The sequence below is a fragment of the Aureobasidium melanogenum genome, assembly GCF_000721775.1.
Source record: "Aureobasidium melanogenum CBS 110374 unplaced genomic scaffold scaffold_6, whole genome shotgun sequence".
NCBI classification, from domain to species: Eukaryota; Fungi; Ascomycota; class Dothideomycetes; order Dothideales; family Saccotheciaceae; genus Aureobasidium; species Aureobasidium melanogenum.
In genome coordinates, this window is record NW_024470058.1 from 417,665 (window position 1) to 440,956 (window position 23,292).

The following is a 23,292-nucleotide window of genomic DNA, read 5'->3' on the forward strand; positions in this document are numbered from 1 at the left end:
TCAGAGTGATTCTTCGAAAGAGAAGATCACTCACTCTGTATTCACTTAGAGACCGAACCAAGCCATGTCTTGAGCACTACATCAAATGTCAGAAATTGAAATATTAGATTGACAGAGCAGTCTTACCCGTTGATGGGAACAGTGTGTCCAACGTTGAGAGCGTAGATACCCTGAACCTTGCCGAGAGGGTTGGCAGAATCAACACCCCAGATATCAGTGGTGTATCCGTTGGCAGGGAAGTTGTTCTTGACAGTCTGGGGCTTGTTGGCATCGAAGCCGAAGACACCGGTCCACTCCTTGACAGACTCTCTGTAGTTGTTGGGGCGGAGGGTGGTGTCGATGCTACCGTGATAAACCTGGAAACGAGGACGAGCACCGTTGTAGCCAGGGTACATGTTCTTGACGACGTTAGTCCAGTAAGCGGCGGACTGATCGACGTTTCCTTGGGCGCAGGTCGAGTTCCAGGCGTCAACAGCACCGGAGGCGGATACGAAACATCCGGCGGGCACTCCGGAGTAAGCAGTGGCGGCAGCAAACAGTTCAGGATAGGTAGCGCTCATGACATTCTGTAGTGTTTTAGCCATAGAAATAATGTTGGGGGTGTGGTGTTATGATGGGTTGAAGTCAGCCACCACCGAACCGCATTCTGGAGGCGTATTGAAGCCTGTTTGCGAGTTTTTCAAGCGTACAATTGCTCCAACACACGAGGCGTGTTCACAGAGAGCGAAAAGAATCATATCTCTCAGTAAAGACTGGCTCGTTGCTGGAAAAGAGTCGCAATTTCTCGCCAAACTTGAGAGGTGACTGACTCTAACACACGTCACGCGGAGAGACGAATAACTTACGGTCATCATGGCACCAGAGCTCGAGCCAGTAACGAAGACTCTCTTGGGGTCGGCGTTGTACTTCTTGAGGGTGTAAGAGACCATGTTAGCAATGGCGTTACTGTCACCACCACCACCGTGCTTCAAAGACTTCTGCGAAGAGACATCCCAGCAGGTACCAGCCTAGTCGGTTGTTAGTGCATGCGCATATGTCGATTGCTAACTTGCAAGACTTACGTGAGGAGAGGAAGGGTAAATGACGATGAAACCCTTCTCATCAGCAAGCTTGGCATAGGGAGAGCCCTGGTAGTAAGCCTGAGCAGTACCAGTGCAGTAGTGAATGGCAACGATAATCGGAGGCTTAGCAGCAAGCTTGGTAGGCACGTAAATGTACATGCCAGTGCCTGAAGGGTTGTCGCCAAAGTTGTTGACCTGGGTGAGCTGGGCCGCACGACCAGCGAGCGAGTTACCAGACACCGCGCCCAGAAGGGCAAAGACGGGAGCAATGAACGAAGAGAAATGCATCTTGAATAGAAAAGAGAGTGGTGATGGACGAACAAGAAAAATCTCCTACCAAGGGGATCTTGAGGTCATATATACTTCTTCAGATCCATTTGACTTCTTGCCATGCTGCAGCTATATTGCTTGTATCTCTAGGCGATCGCATAGCGGAAGAAGTTGATACACTGAAGGCTGATCGGACCGTTCGAGGCGCACGCTCGCCTGCGGGAAGAATACGGTGGGTCGTCTGACATGCTCGCTGAAACGAACGATAGATCAAGGCATCGGTTAAGATGACTATAGGCAAAAATCCATGGTTGCATCAAACACACTATGTCCATATTAGAGTATAACCTAGGGGTATACCATACGTACGAGTACGAGTAGGAGTTGCTTCCATGCGGGGTTGTTGTTCGCTTGGCCGAAGTTGAAACAGTGAAACAGAAGGAACGGATGAGTTCGGCCGAGTTAGAGTAAACGACGCTCATGAGCTCCTTCTATTTCCATATTGACACGCTGGAGATCGAAGACTTCACATTTTGCCATACTTTTGATACTATAGTAGTCTGTCACGAACAAGCAATCAGCCTCTATCACAGGCTAAGCACATCACGGACGAGAACGCTTTCAAAATCCCACCAGTCGCGATGGATACGGCTGAAGTTGTTGGTCATGTCCTTCGAATGCTGCCAGCCAGGGCATCGATCTTGAATTGGCTTCATATCAAATGCGCCTAGAGTTTGAGATATATCGAAGGTCCGCCTTTTCTTGGTTGCTAACAATAGACAAAGTCCAGCCTGTTGTATCACAAGAGATCCCTCGATACCTGCATTCAACCTTGCCTCCTCACCACCTTAACGCTCAACCATCGCTTCGATCAAACCTAAGACTTGTAGTTAACGGTACTCTTGGTGGTAGTGCCAGAAGACATGTTAACATCCTTGACAACGACACTGTCACCATTCTCCGAAGTAGCTCTAACCCAAGCAGTCTTGGTGCCAGTACCGCCAGTAAGCTCGAAGAAGTTGTTGACGTTTCTGGTGGTAGGCTTCCAGGTTTTACCGTTATCGGCACTGACCTCAAGCTTGAATGTGCGCAGGGTAGCGTTCATGACGGTAGCAGCAAACCAGTATTGCGAAGAACCACCGTGCATCTTGATCTCAAGACCACTGGTGATGGGGCAAGGGACAAACTCCCATTCGATGGGGATCTCGCCAAGGTTCTTGTTGGCAAGCTGAGAGAACATGTCAGGAGACATATCCAAGTGGTTCTTGTCACCACCAGTCTTGTTGGTGATCTAGACCGAGATTTAGCATAGTGCTTGCGCTGTGTGCAACTTGGACGTTCATACCATGGCAATCTTCTTGACACCGTTGTAGGTGATAGACACACAGCCACCGCAGTCCTGACCATTGTTCCAGATGGCCTCAGACACGCAGGTAGAGCCAGCAATGGATGAAGGGAGGACGTAGTCAGTGAAAGCGCAAGCGCCTTGCTGCCAGCAGGCTTCTTCGCCACAGCTCTCGCCATACCAAGTACCCTTTCCGGAGTTTAGAGATCTCTCGAAGAGGGCAGGGTTAGGTGAGGTGGCAGGGGCAGCAAGTGCCAGAGGTGCAAGTGCCAGAGCGGCCAGCGCAGTGGAAGAAGAGAACATCATCTTGTATAGAAAGAACGACTGAAGTTGAGAACGAAATTGAAAAGAGAGTGTGTTGTCAAAGCAAAATCCTACAAGATCAGGAGAAGCTATGTTCTTATAGCGAGTCCAAGCATGAAATTGCACCTCCAACACGGTTACTCCTGGTCGGATCACCTACAAGGTTCAGCTGCAATCCGCATTGCTTGTTCAACCATCGCATAGCTTGACCTCCAAATTTCGAGCGCATTGACGTTGGGGCATATTCTCTGACGAACCGTGAACTGTCGGGAAAGCTGAAACTTGACTTGTTGCGTCAGCCTTGTCGAAATGTGGATACCGCATATTGATCGATGAGTGGTTGACAGGAGGCCTCGATCGTTCGTCCCACTGTTTCATGGCCCCATACTCTGCTCAAACATTCACGAGGTCACTTCACGTAAGGATCGAAAGACATGTGCCGCCTTTCCATATGCTGACGGAATCAACGCGACCACCGGACTCAGTAATGCTAAATCCCTTGTGTGTGTTTCCATCAAGTATCGCTGTACATACTTTGACAAGACGTTCGGCAGCTCATGTTTGCTGGAGATGTGTCGATCCGGCTCTTGACGATGGACATCTCTGACTGACGATGGCGCGTTCTCGGAGAGGCCCTTGTCAGTACTCAATGCACTACTCATATGCGTGGAGCATCTGGGAGTGACTGAGTATGATATCAAGCGCAAATGAGAGGAAGATTGGAAGGCTTCGTGTTGAGCTTGAACGTGTAAGAGCTGCAGCTTCTAGTGAGAGAGAGTCACTGGAGTCTCGAAGTTGTAAAGCAGATTCTTAGGTGGAAAAGATATTAAAGGCAGGAGAGACACTACTAGTATACTCGTTGGTGGTAACACCCTGGTCGTGTCCAGAATCGTCGTTGATGAATGCCAACATCCATTGTTGTCTGTCATTCTTTCTGAGAGAGAGATTTTGTCGTAAGTGGCGTAGTTGCGCTGCATGTCAGTGTGCTTGAATCTAATGATCTTGATGGTAATTCAAACGTCATTCGGAAGCCTCGTCGATTCAAAGCTGACAGCAGAAAACTAACCTCAAGCAACCAGGAAATGCATTTCACAAGTTCTATGCACCAGCCGTGGCAGTAACCTCCCGTGTAACTTCCTTCTCTTCCTCCTGATTTTCACTTTCTGCACGTTTCGTATCATCAACAGGACTTCTGTCCAGCGCGTGCTTGAAGACTGGACTCTGCTCAAGCACTTTCCAATCCAAAACCATATACGCATTCTGCTTTGACAATCTGACTTCCTCTGCACCACGAACACTGACTTCTTGAGCATAAGATTGCAGTTGTGACGCCAGGTTGGAAGTGGCAGATGAAGAAGTCTTGTGGTGGTTAATCAAGATGTTGACGAGATTGTATGCATCTTGGATTGCGTGATTGAGGCCTTGTCCACGATCTATATTTGTGATCGTCAGTATCGTGTTTCAGCTACAACTTGGGGCTGAGATGTGTATAGAGAAACTTACGAGGTGGCATAGCATGTGCAGCGTCGCCAGCTAGGACGACTCGTCCGTCTCTGCAATCCCATTCTTTGGTTTCCCACAGATTCAGTTCTTCGAATCTGACGTCTAATTCGTTTCCTAAACAGTCATAGGCAGATTTGAATGGCTCACAGAGGAGATTGCCTCTACGTTTGAGCTCTGCAAGGCGAGAGGAAGGGTCAGAGAAAGAGGTTCGAGAGCCCAGCCAGCCAGAGATTAGCTGGAAGGACCAGGTAGAAGGATCCTGAGAATCACTCTGTAGTACTGTTGATGGTTAGATTTGTCGGTAATTACATTGTGCTAGGAGGACTTACTGGACAGCAAACAGAACAGGTCTGGGTGTAAGCATACGCTCCATGCTGAAACCGTCAGGCATTTGAAAACAACTCATGATTGTGACATCGACTCACCTGGATGTTGTGACCTCAGAAACAAAGCCTTTTCCTTGTCTCCAGGTCGAAAGGTAACGTTAGTATGTATGACATTTTCCAGCGGCTTGACAGCGGCATCTGCTTCGCTGAAGAGGAGTTTGCGTACAGCAGAGCGTGGTCCATCTGCACCGACGACCAGCGATCCTGTTTCCGCAGCTCCATTGGCAAAAGTTGCAGTTACCGTATTATCGTTGTTGTATTGAACATCAGTCAGAGAGTGGTTGTACTGTTGTTACTCATTAGCATGTTATTCCAAGACAATTCACCAAGCACTACCTTCACGTCTATGCCCTCGGCTACTAGTGCCCTCAGCTTCCTTCTTGACACTCGAACGATTTTCCCTTTGACAGGGAATTCTCTCATGATCTCTCCATTCAGGCCATTGTACATGCGCATAAAGTTTAGTGGAGGCTGTTCCCAATCCAAGGAAGGATCAACATATGCCTCTTGAATCCTCGAGAATAGATCATTAGGAAGCAGTGACTCGAGGAAGGGTAAGGACCAATGCAGTCCCATCGTCCATTCTCGAGGGCGACAAGAGGCATTGGGTTCGTGATCGAAAATTGCATAGGGTATGTTTGCCTAGAATGTAAAGTGAGCTTGTCATAGATACTAAACTTGAGACCCGAGGCAGTGGAATTTGGAGTGAATATAGGTCGGAAGGATGTCTCCCCGTGTACTAGAACCTGCACCACATAGCCAAGCATTGCATAATGGGCCCAAGACGCAGGGTAGTGTCCGCCGAGATCGTTTGACTGTTGGACACGTCTCTTGTCTTGAGCAATTGTGCCATTTTGGTAGCTTACACAATGCTTGTACACGAGAGAGTTCAAGCCTCAGACTCTGGTAAACGGAGGAGTGGGAAGGGCCGATCCTGGTTATTGTGACAAAGAATGTCGGCCTTACCTTCTGTAATCCATGCGCTATGGCGAGTCCAGTCACACCTGGCAAGAGGCAGGCCTGAGTCAGCGATCGTGACCATTGTAGTCTCATGCGGGTGGTTTAGAGAGTGATACCAGCTCCGATGATCAAGACGCGGGCTCCATCCTTAACTTCGGTATTGGATGCCATGATGGTGGAGCTCGGATGTGGTGGTGTGGTCTTCCGCGTGATGAATTTGAAACCCAGTAGTATGTAGACCCGAGGGAGTGGGTGCGGTAAGAAGAGTTGGGGACAAGAACAAGGCGAGGAGAAATGCAGTTGAGGAACAAGTGGCCCTGTTGAGCTTTTTGTAGTGCTCGCTCAGACGAAATGCCAATCAAGCAAAAACGAAACTACCATGGCCGCTCTTGCCGTAGATAATTGATGGTCGAGCCCAATCATGAGATTTGGACCGTGCCATGATTTTTTAAATGATTGGCGGCACAACGCGCCTCCATACAGAAGGCACGATACAGCGACACATGTCAGACATGCAAGTTGCCGCCACGCCATGCCAATCATATAGAATCCTTCTCGCGTAACTGAGAGGCTTGCTCGGCTCCCTGCAGCACCCCTCTTTCTTGACATTGATCGACCTACCAAATCCACTTTGACAGACGGCCAGTTCCTTGGAATCCGCTGACCATACCCACTTTCTGATGATTTGCAAGCTATAAAAGAAGGAGTGTCACTCCGATGATATTTGTGACCTTTGCGACGAAACACTCGGTAAGCACAAAGGAAGAACGAGTCAACGTTTCACAGTGGCAGCTTGAGCGCTGACGCGACATTTCACATCGAAGCCCGAGCGTGCCGCTGCATTCAGTAGCCGGACGATCGTTGCATGCCCGTGCCGACCGCCTACAGGGCTAGAACGCTTCACCAGACAATCGAGACGAAGTGGACATTGCGAGAAATTCAAGGGATTTTTCGAATATCACAAGACCTTGTCGTTACAGACAAGGTTGTAGAGGTGAGAATGGGAGAAAGATGGCACAAAATGCATGACGCCTAACAGGGCTGCACATGATAATAGCTGCTCGATGGCTTCCAGCAATCATATCGATGTTATACCTCACAACCAAGACGCTGCTTCCGTTCGGTCTGAGGACGAAGATGGTGAGGTAGATGGAGACATTGTAGGTCCATTTTCATGAGCGCCATTTTATGTACTCTGCTAAAGCCTGGAAACAGGGCTCATCTGCTAGCAACTATGGCAGCTCTGGATCTGCAAGTTATTGCAGCACTATCCGCAGTGATGCTGAAGATTATTACTGGGAGAATGGTCGAAGATACCACGCTATGGGTGGTGGACGATATCTTCTCCCGAACGACGACACAGAACTGGACCGGGAAGACATGAAACATCATATGTGGACCTTGGTTCTCGAAGGCAATCTTCACCTCGCTCCTCTGGGTGGCAGTCCGCAGAAGATACTGGATGTTGGTACAGGATCAGGCATCTGGGCAATGCAGGCAGCGGACAGATATCCGTCAGCTGAAATCATAGGTTTCGACATTTCGCCGGTGCAACCGAACTGGGTTCCGCCGAATCTGGTCTTCGAGGTAGACGATCTCGAGCAAGAATGGCTGTGGGGAGCAGAGTCATTCGACCTTGTACATTGCAGGTTCATGTTCATGTCTGTATTGGACTGGCCCGCAATGCTCGAGCAGGCGTATCGAACACTCAAGCCTGGAGGTTACATTGAATTAGATGAACTTGATTTGAAACCCATGCCGGCAGTCAAGGGCAAACCGAGCCCACCACTCATTGATGAGTGGTTTGCCATACAAGGTAACATTTTATCGAAGAAGGGATACAACATGCGTATCGCATCAGAGTTCAAGCAGCTGCTTCTGGATGCAGGATTTGAAGATGTGGTAGAGGTCGTACGGCCAGTGCCTTGGGGTATGTGGCCGTCAGACAAGCGACTCAGGGCCATTGGATATTGGCATATTGGTGAGTACTTGTGCAGCAAAAGATTGAGTCACAAAGCACTGATTCATGTGCAGAGCAACTCAAAATGGGGTTGCAGGGCATCACAATGGCGACGTTGACTAGAGCAGGTTGGACAGTGGCCGAGGTCGAAATATTCCTCGCTGGGTTGCGTGCAGAGATGAAAGATCCGAGATGGCAGATCCAGGATCAGGCGTAAGTTGACACATGAGATTCAGTAAGATCCACAACTCACGATAGACAGGTATATTGTGTATGGCAGGAAGCCACTTTGAATAGTATCATGATGGAGGGATTGATGGATGGATGATGGAAGAGGTCGGTGGATGTGATGACGATGGTTGGCGGAGGAGGCGGTCTGTGCAGACGTGGTTGTTGCACCAGCAACAGGGGGATGTTTACACTCGTCCAAATCTTTCCGCCCAAGCTTGTTGTACAGTTCATAGTCGCCGGTCTGCTTCACTATCCACCTACCTAGCTATCAGCATCAATATTCTCACATACACATACCATGGCGACGCCTTCACACTCAGGCGGCACAATGCACGCCACAGTCACATCACCATTCAAGTTCCTCATGGGTTCAACACACAGCGCCCCCGACATGTCGGTTAATGCCCTGGTCGACCGCTTCACAACCCTTGAAGTCAAGGACCGCGACGAAGACTCGGCGAAACGCACAGTAAGACGGCTTGAAGCTGCTCTAAGGAGAGCAGAGATGGCCCGCGAGGAGGCAGAGACCGAAGCTACGAGCTTGCGCGACGAGCTCAGAGAGCAGAGAGACATGGCCGAGGAGCGTCTGCGCGAGAAGACCGACTTGCGCCAGAGACTGGACGAGTATGAGGTATGCAATCTGCCATTCTCTGGACTTGAACACACAACTGACCTGCCACGACAGAAAAAGTACGAAAAGGCCAAGGAGCGCTTCAAGCAGCAAAAAGTTAAGCACGAAGAACAACTGCGCAAGGTGCAAAGAGACTACATGGAGCGCGAGAAGCTGCACTGGAGACAGCAGCAGCAACTACAAGAAGAAGCCGATTGGGAGAAGAAGTTGCGCGCCGATTCAAACGACCTGATTGCTTTCCTGGAGATTGACCACATCGTTGCTCTTCAAACACTGAAAGACAAGCACCTCGAGCTACTCGCAAATCAACAGCGCGCCGCACCTCAGGTCCAACGTCGCGAGGACCCAATCGACGACTTTGAGATCGAGATCGACACACCTAAGAAGCAAGAAGACGAGCCAATGCCCGAAGCACCTTGCGAGCCTGCTCAGCACGACTACGCTGTCGAAGACACTCCCGAGCCAGAGGCTGCCCATATCCGCACCTCTCACACACCCGTCCGCAGCCACTCCAGCACGCCAGTCGCTCACGACTCACCTCAGAACACCACGACTCCCATTCCCCCACCAACAACCAGCACGAAACAAACCCTTCGCGTACCTATAAACTTCAACGACGACGAAGAAGACCCATCCTCAACCAGCGACAAAGAAAACTCCTTGCCTCTGCTCCAACCACCACGTACACCCATCCCTTCTTCCCGTACCGTCAGCGCACCGCCTCACCATCTCAAAACACCCATGACGATCTCTTGCTCAACGCCAGCAGCGCACCCAAACATCCCTGACTTCTTGAATACGCCTATTGACAGAGAGGCTGCGCTTGCAGCTATCAGAGAGAGAAGAGGTAGAGCTAAGAGCAATGGTGCTGCGAACATGGCTACTCCGCGACGACTAGGCAGAGATGCTTCAGCACCACCTGGAGCCAGGGCTGTTGGATCTAGATCTAAGAGTCGTGGTCCTTGAATGAGCTTGTAGAAGATGTTTCTTTGTACATGTTGATATTCCTTCCTCCTAATATCGACTCTCGAGTTTGGAGGAAAGGCTTTTTTGATTCTTGTATTCGTACGTCCGTTCTGTTAGCATGGCGTGCTTTTGGGGGCTGGAAAAATGGATGGGTTGGGAGTAGTGGTTCTGGGTTCTTCCTCTTGATGTACTTTCTAGTAATGATTTTCAAAACCATTGCAGTATTCTTTCTTGACCTTTGACTTTTTTTGCCCCAAGTCATCGAGTTAGCGTACCAATGCGGATATGTGGAACTGATGCACGCGACACAGAGGATTACAAGAGAAAGCTACGAGCGGGTTTGCGTATGCGCATGTTGACCTAGGTAGCGCGGTCCATGGACGTAATTGAGACGATGTCACGTTGTTAAAGCATGCGACATGCTTAATTGATGATACTCTCATGCGGTACGCGCGATAGATGTTCAAGGCAAGAGTGATTAGGGACGGAGAGAAAAGAGTTGATGAATTTTGTACTTTTGCATTCTCGACATGAGGCTAGCCCTATTGCATAGCGACCAGATCGTAAAAAGAGAAACGCCCCCATGTCTTCCAGCCCTGTTAGATCACACGGAACGATGCACCTCTTCCCGTGGCATGTCTTTTTTTGGTCATCTCACGTCCAGAGAAAAAGAGAAAGGTCGAAGAAAGATGCGACAAAAAGCAGCACTGAAGCAAAGTGGAGAAAAAGACAAGCTTTTGCCATTTCTTTTTGTTGTAATTGTCTTTTTTTCGAACCAACAAATCCTCTCCCTCCCTTGTAGCCTGCCCAGGCGATACGTTTATCGGTTGGACTTGGCGACACGCTCGAGCTCATCCTTCTTCTTGATGGCGTACGAGTTGGAAGAACCCTTGGCGGCGTTGATGAGCTCCTCAGCAAGGCACTCGGCAACAGACTTGATGTTGCGGAAAGCGGCCTCACGGGCACCGATGGTCAGGAGGGCAATGGCCTGGTTGACACGGCGGAGGGGAGAGACATCGACGGCCTGGCGACGGACGGTACCGGCGGAACCGATACGGGTGGAGTCTTCACGGGGACCGCAGTTGACGATGGCGTCGACGGCGATCTGGATGGGGTTCTGGTCGGTCATGATGTGGATCTGTAGGGGATGTTAGCTTGTCTGCGAGACCAAGAGTCGACACACAGCCGACTACTAGTTCGAGGTTGTACGTACGATCTCGAAGGCGTGGGCGACGATGCGGACGGCCATGATCTTCTTTCCGTTGTTGCGGCCGTTCATCATGAGGGCGTTGGTGAGACGCTCAATGATGGGGCACTGGGCCTTGCGGAATCTCTTGGAGGCGTAACGGCCAGCAGAGTGGGGGAGGTAGACGGGCTGACGGATCTGGATGTAGTCGCTGAGGTATGAGGGTCAGCTAAGTGCTTGCGCGTGCCGATACTTCCTCTGCCTCGAAGGTGCGTCTGTTGCCAGTCTGTAGGGTATGGTATGGTATGGTATGGTATGGTATCATCAAGATGATGTTTGCGCGCCGTGTCTCTCTTGCAAGACCTGCGCCAATGTCCAACTCTTTCGTATCCAGCTCTTTCTTCCCATTTCCAGACTGACAATGACCATCCTGGCGTCGCAGAGTGTTGCGCAGACTCACGTCAAAGAGATATCTCTGATCTCGACATCCTCGTAGGTCCACTTGTTGAACAGCTTGACGCTGCCAATCTCCTGGGCGACATCCTTGGGCAGGACGGGGTAGCCCTGGGGCTGCTCGACTTCAATTTCTCCGGCGTCAGACATGTTGGCGATGTGATGAGGGAGGGGGTTGGGCGTGGTTGTCGAGATGGTCGCTGGGTCGTCGAACAGATTTCGCGAGCTGCGCAAATTCGACTCGGTGAGTGTGGACTTTCGCTAGAACCGGACTTCAGCCGATCGGTGCTGCCAAGGACCGTGGGACCCTGCCTCCTGGCACGACGGCCCTCGCTTCGTGAATCGTCAACGCCTGACCCGCCCGAGCTTTCACTTCCACCGGCTGCGACCACTCGCACGTCAGTGCTCTCCTCGTCATCTATTATTGCCCTCATTCTATTTTGCATAGATTCAATCACTGGACATAGGGTCTAAGTAATTATCACAGTGTATACATAGATTGTTGCGTACGAGGCTTCTCGAAAGTCTTCCAGGCTGCTGTTGAATTGTCATGGCCGTTGGTGCCGCGAGATGCGAGCAAGACAGTGCAAAGTAAAAGGTCTGCATTTTTTCCGCCATGATCCTTATTGTCAACGTGCCGATCGAGGCTATCCCGTCGACCGCGAGATTAATCGAAGCATTTAGGCAATCGCTATATACCTGCCTTGTTTCCTTTCGTGACTTCATCAATGCAGATTTTCGTCCAAGCCAAGTGCCTTCAACTCGCTCCTTCCACAGTCCCCCTGAGTGTTTACTTCGTCCCTATATATCTTTTGTGAACACAACCAAACAGGATTCAACTCATTGATGACCTCTCGACTTCACCGTTATGGTTGAGCAACCAGGATTCACAGCCAAAAAGTCTCCTGCTCGCTCGGAACAGGCCTCAATACTCGATATTCAATACCTCAAAGGCCGCGTCTCATGGATCCGAGACGAGCTAGATCCCAATGTCGCTCGCGACGGCCCGGATACCCTACGACCTGATAACGTTATTACTCTCTTCAAGTTTTTCGAACAGCTACGCACATCTCGCTTGAGTCTTGAAGCTATTCGCGACTCTCGCATACATCTGGCCCTTATCGAGATTTCTAGGCGTGCTACCAGATGGCCGGTTAGACTTATTGAAGAAGCTGAAGAAATTATTCTCAAATGGGAGTCCGAATGGGGTCCTCTTTCAAGTGTCAAGGTCAATCTTTACAATACAGGCGGAAGGTTACATGGCATCAGCACTCCCGAAGACCTCCAACGAGAAATTCTACTCAACAAATGGTCACGTAAAGAGACTGCTTGGGTCAATCCGAATTTAGCGAGGCGAAATGGAGACCTTGGTTTTCTACCAGGAGAGTGAGTATAGTCTTCCATGCTTCCTGATTTTCCTAACACTTCTCCCAGCTGGTGGATCAACACCATGTTTGCATATCACGATGGAATCATTGCCAATCCATCATCAGACAGTGGCGTCACCACCTGCTACACACAAGCATACGCCTTACTGCTAGCAGATGGCGATGAACTAGATTGTACAGATCCAGCACACTTCATATATCGCTCGACCTCTGGAGACTCTAGACGGTATCACCTTTGTGCCGGGACACTGGCTTCGAGGCGGCCCATTCGTGTGCTACGAAGCCATACTTTGCGCAGCTTTTTCGCTCCACGTGCTGGCGTCAGATACGATGGGCTTTACAAGGTTTCCGGATGGCGAATCACTCAGGATCCAAAGACAAAAGAGATCAACTATTACATCTCCTTCGATCGTCTGCATTCGGAGCCGCCCCTTGGTCCAGTACTAGAGCATCCAACTGCGGAAGAATTGGACGACTATCGTGAGTATAAACGTATTCGAAAAGAGATCCGCCAAAGTCGCAGCCTCTTGCGTCACGGTCTGCGATTTGATGCCTCCAACACCGCTTCCACCTCTACTCAGGACCGCATGTCGCTACCCAAGAAGACCGAGAGTCATGATACCGCGAGAAGTGTCGAGAAATCGATCTCAAAGAGGAGAGGTAGCTCGATGTCTCTACGACTTACAGCTTCTGAGCCTGTCTCTGATCGAAATGTGCGAACAAAACCTGAAACGAAACTTGATGACAACCCTTTCTTTGCTAGCCCGACGCCTGATGACAATCCCTTCTTCTCTGGTGGCCTGGACTCGCAAACTGGACTCGGCAAGATCAACACACTGCGTCCTGATATGATCAACTACGCACCTGTGCTGCAAGCCGCTTCTGCTGCTGGCGCAGCCATAGATCCATTCTTTGCAAATGCTTTAGAAGAGCAAGCAACGAAGAGGGCAGCTGCCTTTAGATTAAGCATCAGCCCACCAACATCTCCACGTTCTCCAAAAGCGATGAGTCTTGGTCTTGGTGGCAGAAAGCCAATGGTCGGATTTATTAGCACCATTCAGGAGGCAGATGAGCCGAAGAGCCATTCATACATGAGGCGAGACTCGCAGAGTCCAGTGCTTACCAAAGGCTGAGGTTGTGTCTACTCATTTTTATTTATCCTTGCTTCATTCCCCTTAGCGATATCGATACCCTACTAGCAACCAAGTTATGTCCTAGAATTATACTTCTCAATTTTTCATCTCTTTACATCCTCAGCAATCACGGATGCCAGTTTTGTCAACAGTACTATTGTTACTCGGGGCTACATTTTGACTTCCCTATATCTCATTTCCCCGTCAATGTATTAAGGGAGATTTCGCGAAATGACTTTATGTTGTCTTGATGAGGGACGCGGCAAATCTATGTCATGGGGTAACCCTGACTGGTCGCCAAAAACTGCGTTGCTCGGCAAAACTCCCCGCGCAACACAGTATCAACAAACACTTTTTGTAGCGACAGTCCAACATCCATATAGATTCGATTGTATTTCAGCTTACTGCCTTTATAGTAGCTATGGATGTTTCCGAATTGATAGAATGTAAGATATGAATTTCTCTTGTTCCTCTCACTCTTCATGCACACCCTTTTCGAAAAAAGATCAACGCGCGGTCTCATAGACAAGATTATGATTCTCGTACGCGACAGTTTGTTGTTTCTGATTGAGAAAAAATTGAACATTCGGAAATATGTATGGGTACATCCTATGTTCAGTCCTAGACTCATCATGGGCTAGATTGGCTCATGGCTAGGTGCACTTCACCACCTCCTTCAAGAAGATGCTACCATTACCTTCAATGCGTCCAAACCTTTCTCGAAAATTAGGACTTGAGATTTGCAAGCTGACATTGATATCACAGCAACAACACACGCCTCGCCATCACCAGATGGCCATTACATTGCTGGTCTAACCCCCGATCACCTCTACGTGTATTACACAGCAACTCTGACGATTGCATCTTCTTTCCCCCTCGACAACTCCAACGCCCCAACAACTCGATCTACAGAAACTCCCACACTACATTGGACGCCATGTTCGCTTTCCATCATCCTACAGACCAGCAGTTATGTGTCACTTCATAGCCTGGCAAACACGGCTAGCAGAGTGAAAATTGCCAATGGAAGCGCTAGCTTGGGTAGAATTGCCAGTGTGGATGTTTTTGGTGAGAATGTTTTTGTGGTGTGGGAGTTTGGTAGGGTTGGTGTTTTTGAGATTGCGAGGGGAAGGGTGACGGAGATTGGTGAGTTGAAGACTGGGATTGGAAGTCTGAAGTCTGCATGGGGGATCAGAAGGGTCAAGGGGAGAGCTGAAGGTGTGTTTTCTTTCATGTTACTTCAGGAGTACGTTGAAGGTATGGCTAACAATCACAGTACTTGCGATGTTGTGTCGCACTGCGGCAACGGACGTGTTGTCCATGATATTGACTCCCTCGACTACACCTTTCACGACGGTACATGTACCGACAATCGATGCTCAGTCATTAGCTTGGAGCCCATCAGGTAAATGGTTGAGCATACTAGACACACCCTTGAGCGCGCCAAACTCCGCCGTACACATCTATACTGCAGATGGCAACTTCTACCGCAGTTATCCTCCTGCAAGTTCTGCGCCTGTTGAGGAAACCTACGCATTAGGTCCTCTGCGTCAAGCATGGGGCTCCAACCATCTGGCTCTCGCCAACGCAGACGGTAGCATTACTCTTCTCGCCACAACCACGTTTTCTCCAGTATGCACCTTTGAACCATGGACAATAGCCGAGGACGACATCTCAGCCGTATACCGCGAGCAAGTAAGCGGCAAAGGCGATCGCAACTGGACATATCTGGGCAACGGTGACGACAGCACCTCCCAACTCCTATCATCCTACTCACCAGCCATCGAGATGAAATTCGATGCAGCTGGAAAGTTCCTCGCTTTTCGACCAGAGGCATTCCCAGAAACCGTGGTTGTTTGGAAGATTCCTTCTTCCAAACCTATCTTTGCCTCTGCCACCGAGCCGGAAGAAGAGGAAATTGAAGATCAAAAGACCTCGATATTGGTGTTCCACCACCACACAACTGTCAAGAAGCTGCAATGGCACCCTACAATCTCTGGCCTTTTGCTGTCGCACACAGAAGACAATCAAGTCTACCTATCCTCTACCACAGGCGAGACAAATGCACCGCTACACCTTTCTCATCCCTTCTCTGCCCCTGCAGCAGCTTCATCGACTTCCTCTACTCCACCCACTGACCTTGTAAATGCCCATTGGGTGGCCTCATCAACCATCCTTATCACCACCAAGAAACGCGGCTGGGTCATGACATATCCTTTCGGTGCTCCCTCTGCTCCTTCGTCTCCAGTTCTACCCCAATCTTCGGCTGGAGCTAAGGGAGCAAGAGATGAAGAGACGCAAGAAGAAGCCAGCGAGGATTCTTTGTATGATATTCTTAGTGGGAGGACACCTTTGCCGGCATTGAGGATCTCTGATGACTATTTGCCTGAGGATTCGGAGGTGGAAGGAGACGGAGAGGATCATGGAGACGGACTGAATGATACGTTCAGAGGAAAGGGGACTGCAGGAACCAACGGGAGTTTTGAGTACTAGACGCGAAGAGAAGCGTTGTCAGGATGTGTTGAACGAACTTTTGCAATGAACTCTTTTGTGCTTTGGTTGCACTCTCACTTGTCTTGTTGGCATCTTGTCTAGACGGGAACACTTAGCCAAGAAGGCCAGAAGCAATCCGACAGTCTACCAAGCGCATCGGTATCATCTACACCTCTCTACCTTACCACCAACCCTCTACCCCGAAGTCTCCCCTTTGCGCAAAATCCTCACAGGCAAAGGCTTCTTATCCCACACCAAATGCGTAGTCTGATCCAACCAATCCCTGTCTGCTTCCCCATCAAGCTCAACATCAAAATGCCACAACAAATTCGCCATGATCAGTCTCATCTCATGATATGCCAGCGTCAACCCAATGCAATTCCTAGGTCCCACGGAGAAGGGTTGATGAATTTCTTTCTTGTCGGTTGCGTAGAGGGGGGAGTAGAGGGGGTGGGAGGGGGAGAGCCAACGTTCGGGGGCGAAGGTTTCGGGGGAGGTGAAGTTGAGGGGGTGGTGGTAGGCTGCGTAGTGGGGGATGCTGACTTTGACCTGCGAGGAGAGGGAGGGTCAGTGAATGGGCTGGAGGAGGGAGAGGGAGCTTACATTCGGGGGGATGAAGTGGCCGCCGATTGTTGCGCCAGAGGCAGGGGTGATTCTTCTGATGCCTTCGGGGACTGCAGGGAACATTCTCATGCCTTCTTCCAGGCAGGCGGATAAGTACTGTAGACAAAGGTTCTGGTTAGCCTTTTTTGCCTCTCCTTGTGAGTCTCAGTCTGATTTTCTGTCACTTACAGGCAATCTAGGTAATGACTCCATCGTAATGTCATCAATGCTGGTGAACGCATCTCTGATCTCTTTGGTCAAGTGATCGAGTACAGTTTTATTGTTCAACAAATACCAAGTCAATCCACACAAACTTGTCGCTGTGGTCTCGGTACCAGCAATCATCAACAAATCAGCATTAGCATACAACTCATCCATCGTCATCTCTGCACCCTCTTCTTTGTGCTTAAGCATCAAGCCCAACATATCAGGTCTTTCTGTCTTCATCTCGAGACGCTTGTTTACCTTATCGACGGTAATTTTGTAGGAAGAATCGATGGAGTCTTGGATGTGTTTTGGAATCATCATAGTGGCGAGGCGGAACAAAAGAGGGAAGTATTGGAGGGCGCGAGAGGCACCGGCTAGCCAGATGGAGACGAAGAGCTGGGAGAGCCAGTCTGAGTACTCCATGTTTTCGCAGAGACCGAGGGATTTGCCGAACATCAGGTCGGCGATAGTATCGAAGCTATTGATCTGATTAGTATCATATTATATTCTCATTTCACGGCCAGTCTCTTCTTGGGTGGAGGAGGTAAAGAGAAAATTAAGACAGAGTACTGAAATCACTCACGTAACGCAGTTGAAGACTTTGGCCATATCGATAGCCTTGTTCTCCTTCATCCTCTCCTCCAACCTCTCAACCATCATACCAGTATAAGTTGTCAACATACCCTGTTGCAACTTCAAAGCCCTCTCGCCAAACGCAGGTGCCAGCATCTTTCTCTGTCTACCATGATCGGCACCAGCCAAAAGGATTGATCGCTTGGTGTTTTCTGAGAGTGCATAATTGGTCCAATCCTTTTTCAGTTCTGGTTTCTTGAACCCGTAGATGTCTTTCCAAACTGGAGTTATGAAGGAGAGTTCGTTTGGAGCCATACGAACGATGGGTCCGTATTTGAGGTGCCATTGGAGGACTGTTTGGGGTTCGTGGCCGTTGATGTTTAGCCAGAGGCGAGGTAAGGGAGAGATGGCATTGAGGAAAGGACCAGGATGCTGCGAGAGTGGGTGGAAATAGAGGTTATATATGGCCTGAGTTGCAAAATAGAGAATCACTGCAGAGACGGCGAAGATGCCAATGTTCGGCAGGTTGTCAAGAAACGCCATGGTCGGCAGGCTTCAATAGGGACGCAGCACGAAAATGACTGACAACAAGCAGCAGCAGACGCTGGCCAGGGCCTATATTTGTACCTACCATGTTGATTGACAGAACCCCTCTTTCACGAACACAGCTTTAGTGGGGCATTCGTTCTTGATGTAAGTTGATATGAATGCTGAAGAGATTTGCAGGGTGCTTGGACGAGTTGGATCCTTCTGGTGAGTCCTCGGCCTATCATGATGGCAGAATACTGACCGCACCCGCAACTAGGTTGTTTACCTGCATGAAAATTGGGAGCGATAGTGTGAAGAATAGATTGATGCCTATAATAGGCGAAGGCGCGAAGGATGCACAAATGTGGGGTTCTCGGTGCCATGGTCAAAAGAACATCAGACACACAGAGTCATGTTTTTGCTCCCAAAGAGAGACGAGAAAATGGGAGTGGCTGTTGTCGTGCAAAGATATTGTATCAGAGGTCTCACGACTGTTTTTGTGCATGAGGCTGGGTAGAAACGTGTAGCGGGCTCAACGTCATGATTGGCGGGCTGACTTCCAAGTTCTCCAGGAAAGCACCCTTGTGGGTACTCGAGTACTGATAGTCAGGCTGTGTAGAAACAGCGGCGCTTGGCTGCGAGCAGAGGGCGCAGTACGGTTCAATAGTAGGTGATTCTAGTATAGGCAAAGAGGCTGAGTCAAAGTGCAACAGGGCCAAGGAGCAAATAGATGCCAGTTATGATGCTTCAATTGAGACAGAGTTCCTTGGAAGGCCCTGAGTCTAGATACAGGTAGCTCTTTTCTTGGCGCAAGGTGACGCACGCATCTGCACCTTTTTTGGTTGAAGGCGCTTGCTGAAAGACGCCAACCACTTCTTTTTCCGGGAATTGCAGGTTGAAAAGCTTCAACATATTGATACGCGCATTCCTTCCCTTTGTTGAGCTCCTGTCCTGCTTGCTTGTGAAAAGTATCTGGACACGACAAACCACGCGACCGTATATCACCACTACCACAGGCCTGACAAGCGGCTTATCGGACCCTACTCATACTTCCACCCAAATCCGCCGTCATGAGCTGGTTCACAGCTCCAACCTCGTACCGCCTCAACGCCGCAAATGTCTTATCAGCAGGAATGGGAGGCTTGAAGGAGAGAAGATACACATCGGCTGCCGTCGAACTACCCATGATGGCTCTAGGAAATGGTCACACATCACACCCAGACTTTGCCCACTTGGTGCTGCTAGTATTTGAAGCAGTGCTGGAAGTGGTATGCGTCAGCCTGCCGGGCTACATTGTAGCCAGGCGAGGCATGTTTGACGCAGAGGCTCAGAAGATGGTAGCCAACTTGAACGTCCAACTCTTCACGCCCTGTCTAGTCTTTACCAAGCTCGCCTCGCAACTCAACGCCGACAAGCTCGTCGATCTCGCCGTTATCCCCGTCATCTTCTGCGTCCAAACTCTCGTTTCGTGGATTTGCGCTCGTCTCATGTCCAAGGCCTTTGGTTTCGGTAAGAGACAGACCAACTTCGTCATCGCCATGGGTGTCTTTGGCAATTCCAACTCGCTACCTATCTCGCTCGTCGTCTCGCTTTCCAAGACTCTCAAGGGGCTGCACTGGGACCGTGTTCCTGGCGACAACGACAATGAAGTTGCTGCAAGAGGTATTCTGTACCTGCTCATCTTCCAACAGCTCGGCCAACTCGTGCGCTGGACCTGGGGGTACAATGTTCTGCTCGCTCCCGCTGTCGAGGCTAAGATCGTCGATCAAGAGAGGGACAGCCTGATTGAAGAGGGCAGATACCGTGACGATGTCGACGACGAAGACTTGGAGCAGGGCTCATCTTCTACCAAGAAGAGCAGTGGCTCAGCCTCTGGCACCGACTCTCCTCGCACCGTCTCTTCTATGGCCTCTTCGTCTTCCAACGATGCCACTACAGTGAAGCCTGTTGAGGGTGAAGTCATGGCTACACCTGCCAATGGAAATCTTGTCGGCACTGGACCTGGCAACTTTGCAGGCAATCTTGGTCCTCGTCAGCGCTCGACTGGCCACATGACACAATTCCCCAACTACTCGACTGCTTCGACCGATCACTCCGAAGCTCCCACTGGCATCAAGGCCACCATCTCAAACTTCTTCGCACGCGTTGGTGCTTCGATCAGTTCCTTCTTCAACAACATGTTCGCCAAACTCCCCCCTGGCATGCAGAAGTTCTTGAGCACTGTCTCTCACTATACTGGTCGCTTCTTGAAGGGTGTTTGGGAATTCATGAACCCCCCTCTTTGGGCCATGGTTGCTGCTTTGATCGTCGCCTCTGTCCCCAAGCTCCAGCACACCTTCTTCGCTCCTCACACTTTCGTCTCCAACTCGGTTACTCGTGCTGTCCAGCAGAGCGGCGGTGTCGCCGTTCCCCTGATTCTTGTCGTCCTCGGCGCAAACCTCGCCCGCAACACTCTTCCTCAGGAAGAGCTGACAACTACTCCTGAAGGCAAGAAGGAAGAGCGCAATCTCCTCATCGCCGCTCTTGTCAGCCGCATGCTCCTACCCACCCTAGTCATGGCTCCCTTCCTCGCCATCTTTGCCAAATACGTCCCTGTCAGTATCCTGGACGACCCTATTTTCGTCATCGTCTGCTTCTTGCTTACTGGCGCACCTTCTGCTCTTCAACTCGCCCAGATCTGCCAACTCAACAATGTCTTCATGGGCGTGATGTCCAAGTTGTTGGTGCAGAGCTATGTTGTCTGGATCTTGCCCAGCACACTTATCTTGGTTATGCTTGCTCTCGAGGTTGTCGAGTGGGCTGCGTAAAGGACCGAGGACGAAATGTGAATATTGAACCTCTGTATTATAGCCATCCGTCTGTTTTTTCTGCTGCGTTTAGGCGTGTTATGACCATTATCTGACCCTCACTACTATATCAACGACCAAGACTATGTGAATTCTCTCAGTGCAGGTTTCTTGATGGTGCCAATCTCGCCATCAGTAGAAGTGCTTGCAAGTAGGAAATGAACAACGGCATGGCATACCAACACACTCCAAGATATTACCACAAGCACGGCCACCAAGCTCAAAGATCAATCCAATCGACACGATCATGACACAAGACTCGTCCTTGTCGACAATTTGCCTCTTCCACAAGTTCTGCATCTTGGCCTCTTCATCAAGTCTTCTCCTTCTTCCCACTGGCTGCTTCCTTCATACCGACACTCGACTCAATCACCATATGATCGATGCATTAATGAGCCGCCTTCTCGTAGTTCTTTGATTCGACGGGTTCGCAGCGCACGTTTGTACCGCGACGTTTCTCGCATTGGCGAAAGTCTTCTTTGCGTTTGTCGCCGCAGGTGTAGCGGCGGTAGAATTGTGTGCACATGTGTTTTGAGAGAGTGGGGAGGGTAGGTGGGAGGGAGGAACCTCTTTTTTGATGATTTTGTTTTGGGAAGGTAGGGAGGGCTTAGATGCTTTTTGTGTAGATTGAGAGTTGGTAGGAAAGGAGGAAGGAGAGAGAGCGATATGGGCGGCAGGAGATTTGCTCATTATCACAAGACTGTCATTGTTCATTGCTTACTGTTCTTGGGGGTTGGAGAGGGTTGCAGTTGGTGGAAGAATTGGTAGCAAGGCTGAGTAGTGGTGGTTGCCTTGCAGCGAGACATAGCATGTGATTATGATAAGGCGACAACAGCGTATCCAGTAGACAGGCCATCAACGATGCAGTCAGCAGTGCACACTTTCAGACAAAAAAGGAGTTTTGTCTTTGACTGAAATTGACGACCAAAATGATGTCGAGATCATCACCTTGATGGAAACTCCAACGCCTCAACGCGTGACGCGTTCTCTCATTTCCCAGCGACCACTTCAAAGTCAAGTCAAACATGCCACCTCCATACCGTCAACCTTCTCAAGTAGGCGCCACAGCAGCGACAAAACGTCCTTTCAAGCCTCCAGCCATCTCAAAAGCCGGCGCAACCTCTTCGTCCAGCGGCAACGCCCCTCCTCGACCTGTTCCTGCACCACAAAAGCCACCAACCTCAATATCCAGAACAGCATCTGCCGCAAATCCGCAACCATGGAACGCAAACAAGCCATCAGGCTTCCAATCTGCCAGTGCGCAGTTCGACAAGGACGACCTTGAAGCTATGCTCATCTCCGACGACGACGATGACGACGACGACGAAGACAATGATGATTTCTCCGCTGCTCCTACCAGACGACCTGCTCCACCAACCACCATCGAACCAGCAGCAAAACGCCAAAAGACAGCGCCACAACTACCTACACGCTTGCCGTCTTTATCACCTTTATCTTCTGCCGTCCAACCCGATCCTGCACCTCAACCCGCACCCACAATCGCCTCAGCCGCAGTAATAGGCAGCAAAAAAGACGATATACCACTACTTCCTTCCGCCCTTATAACACGTCTCCTACACGAAAGTTTCGACGACAAGAGTACTAAGATAGGCAAAGATGCCAATGCATTGACGGCAAGATATTTGGATTTGTTTGTTAGAGAGGCAGTGGCTAGAGCTACAGAGGTGGCTAAAGAGAGGAAAGAGATGAGAGAGGCTGGAGGTCAGAAAGTGGATGATGGGGTTTGGCTTGATGTGCAGGATCTTGAAGAGGTGGCCCCGGGATTGGTCTTGGACTTTTGAGTTGAGATGGCTTGGTTCGCACTTGACTTGCGCATGGGACGGATTGTGAGCAATCCTCTTTCTTGATGGCGCGATTTGGTGCATGCGGAATTATGGTCTGTATAGGAACTACAGCGCCCTGGTTGTACAGGACTTACGTGTGTCCCGTCCTCGTCAAACCAAGCTGTTCACAATATCGGCAGTATGCACATGAGGGCAGTGATCTCAACTTCTTGAGCATTGGCTACATACAGTATGACCACGATGTGTATGTCTGGCGAGAGATTCAAGGCACACGAGAAGTCCTGTTGAGGACTGAGCATCACAGGAACCAGGTCTTAGATCTACTGGCATTGATCGCACTTTGATACACCAACCCTACCGGCGAACACGACGAAAGAGCACATCACAACAGGCATAATGAAATGTTTGGGACACTCAATTGTTAAAAACTACAAAGAGAAAATTTCATTAAAAATTCATGC

The 23,292-nt window shown here is 49.9% G+C and overlaps 11 protein-coding genes across 11 annotated transcripts; 6 read left to right on the plus strand and 5 right to left on the minus strand.

Annotated features, from left to right (window-relative positions):
* Positions 1-45: 45 nt before the first annotated feature.
* Positions 46-1,349, minus strand: M437DRAFT_74052 (uncharacterized protein; the record flags this gene model as incomplete). Its single annotated transcript, XM_041026168.1, has 4 exons — positions 46-76; positions 127-566; positions 846-1,007; positions 1,062-1,349. The coding sequence occupies 4 exons, from the start codon at positions 1,347-1,349 to the stop codon at positions 46-48; spliced, it is 921 nt and encodes a 306-aa protein (XP_040881234.1).
* An 859-nt stretch (positions 1,350-2,208) lies between these two features.
* On the minus strand, positions 2,209-2,979 carry M437DRAFT_44844 (barwin-like endoglucanase; the record flags this gene model as incomplete). The annotated part of the gene is made up of 2 exons (XM_041020978.1): positions 2,209-2,622; positions 2,677-2,979. 2 exons carry the CDS (start codon positions 2,977-2,979, stop codon positions 2,209-2,211), a joined length of 717 nt encoding a protein of 238 aa, XP_040881235.1.
* A 1,098-nt stretch (positions 2,980-4,077) lies between these two features.
* Positions 4,078-5,999, minus strand: M437DRAFT_83158 (FAD/NAD(P)-binding domain-containing protein; the record flags this gene model as incomplete). Its single annotated transcript, XM_041027880.1, has 7 exons — positions 4,078-4,412; positions 4,483-4,761; positions 4,812-4,856; positions 4,908-5,154; positions 5,205-5,510; positions 5,835-5,872; positions 5,945-5,999. The coding sequence occupies 7 exons, from the start codon at positions 5,997-5,999 to the stop codon at positions 4,078-4,080; spliced, it is 1,305 nt and encodes a 434-aa protein (XP_040881236.1).
* Positions 6,000-6,853: 854 nt separating this feature from the next.
* Positions 6,854-8,081, plus strand: M437DRAFT_44524 (S-adenosyl-L-methionine-dependent methyltransferase; the record flags this gene model as incomplete). Its single annotated transcript, XM_041020916.1, has 4 exons — positions 6,854-6,988; positions 7,044-7,809; positions 7,863-8,001; positions 8,051-8,081. The coding sequence occupies 4 exons, from the start codon at positions 6,854-6,856 to the stop codon at positions 8,079-8,081; spliced, it is 1,071 nt and encodes a 356-aa protein (XP_040881237.1).
* Positions 8,082-8,317: 236 nt separating this feature from the next.
* Positions 8,318-9,616, plus strand: M437DRAFT_83160 (uncharacterized protein; the record flags this gene model as incomplete). Its single annotated transcript, XM_041027881.1, has 2 exons — positions 8,318-8,650; positions 8,705-9,616. The coding sequence occupies 2 exons, from the start codon at positions 8,318-8,320 to the stop codon at positions 9,614-9,616; spliced, it is 1,245 nt and encodes a 414-aa protein (XP_040881238.1).
* Positions 9,617-10,436: 820 nt separating this feature from the next.
* On the minus strand, positions 10,437-11,405 carry M437DRAFT_64769 (40S ribosomal protein S5; the record flags this gene model as incomplete). Its single annotated transcript, XM_041024473.1, has 3 exons — positions 10,437-10,754; positions 10,830-11,013; positions 11,263-11,405. The coding sequence occupies 3 exons, from the start codon at positions 11,403-11,405 to the stop codon at positions 10,437-10,439; spliced, it is 645 nt and encodes a 214-aa protein (XP_040881239.1).
* Positions 11,406-12,123: 718 nt separating this feature from the next.
* Positions 12,124-13,776, plus strand: M437DRAFT_83162 (uncharacterized protein; the record flags this gene model as incomplete). The annotated part of the gene is made up of 2 exons (XM_041027882.1): positions 12,124-12,641; positions 12,690-13,776. The coding sequence occupies 2 exons, from the start codon at positions 12,124-12,126 to the stop codon at positions 13,774-13,776; spliced, it is 1,605 nt and encodes a 534-aa protein (XP_040881240.1).
* Positions 13,777-14,197: 421 nt separating this feature from the next.
* Positions 14,198-16,269, plus strand: M437DRAFT_44726 (uncharacterized protein; the record flags this gene model as incomplete). The annotated part of the gene is made up of 3 exons (XM_041020956.1): positions 14,198-14,222; positions 14,542-14,994; positions 15,053-16,269. The coding sequence occupies 3 exons, from the start codon at positions 14,198-14,200 to the stop codon at positions 16,267-16,269; spliced, it is 1,695 nt and encodes a 564-aa protein (XP_040881241.1).
* Positions 16,270-16,464: 195 nt separating this feature from the next.
* M437DRAFT_45072 (cytochrome P450) lies at positions 16,465-18,195 on the minus strand (the record flags this gene model as incomplete). The annotated part of the gene is made up of 4 exons (XM_041021017.1): positions 16,465-16,818; positions 16,873-16,989; positions 17,062-17,557; positions 17,663-18,195. The coding sequence occupies 4 exons, from the start codon at positions 18,193-18,195 to the stop codon at positions 16,465-16,467; spliced, it is 1,500 nt and encodes a 499-aa protein (XP_040881242.1).
* A 1,055-nt stretch (positions 18,196-19,250) lies between these two features.
* Positions 19,251-20,987, plus strand: M437DRAFT_45404 (auxin efflux carrier; the record flags this gene model as incomplete). Its single annotated transcript, XM_041021078.1, has 1 exon — positions 19,251-20,987. One exon carries the CDS (start codon positions 19,251-19,253, stop codon positions 20,985-20,987), a length of 1,737 nt encoding a protein of 578 aa, XP_040881243.1.
* A 1,064-nt stretch (positions 20,988-22,051) lies between these two features.
* M437DRAFT_64774 (uncharacterized protein) lies at positions 22,052-22,828 on the plus strand (the record flags this gene model as incomplete). The annotated part of the gene is made up of 1 exon (XM_041024474.1): positions 22,052-22,828. One exon carries the CDS (start codon positions 22,052-22,054, stop codon positions 22,826-22,828), a length of 777 nt encoding a protein of 258 aa, XP_040881244.1.
* Between the last annotated feature and the right edge of the window lie 464 nt (positions 22,829-23,292).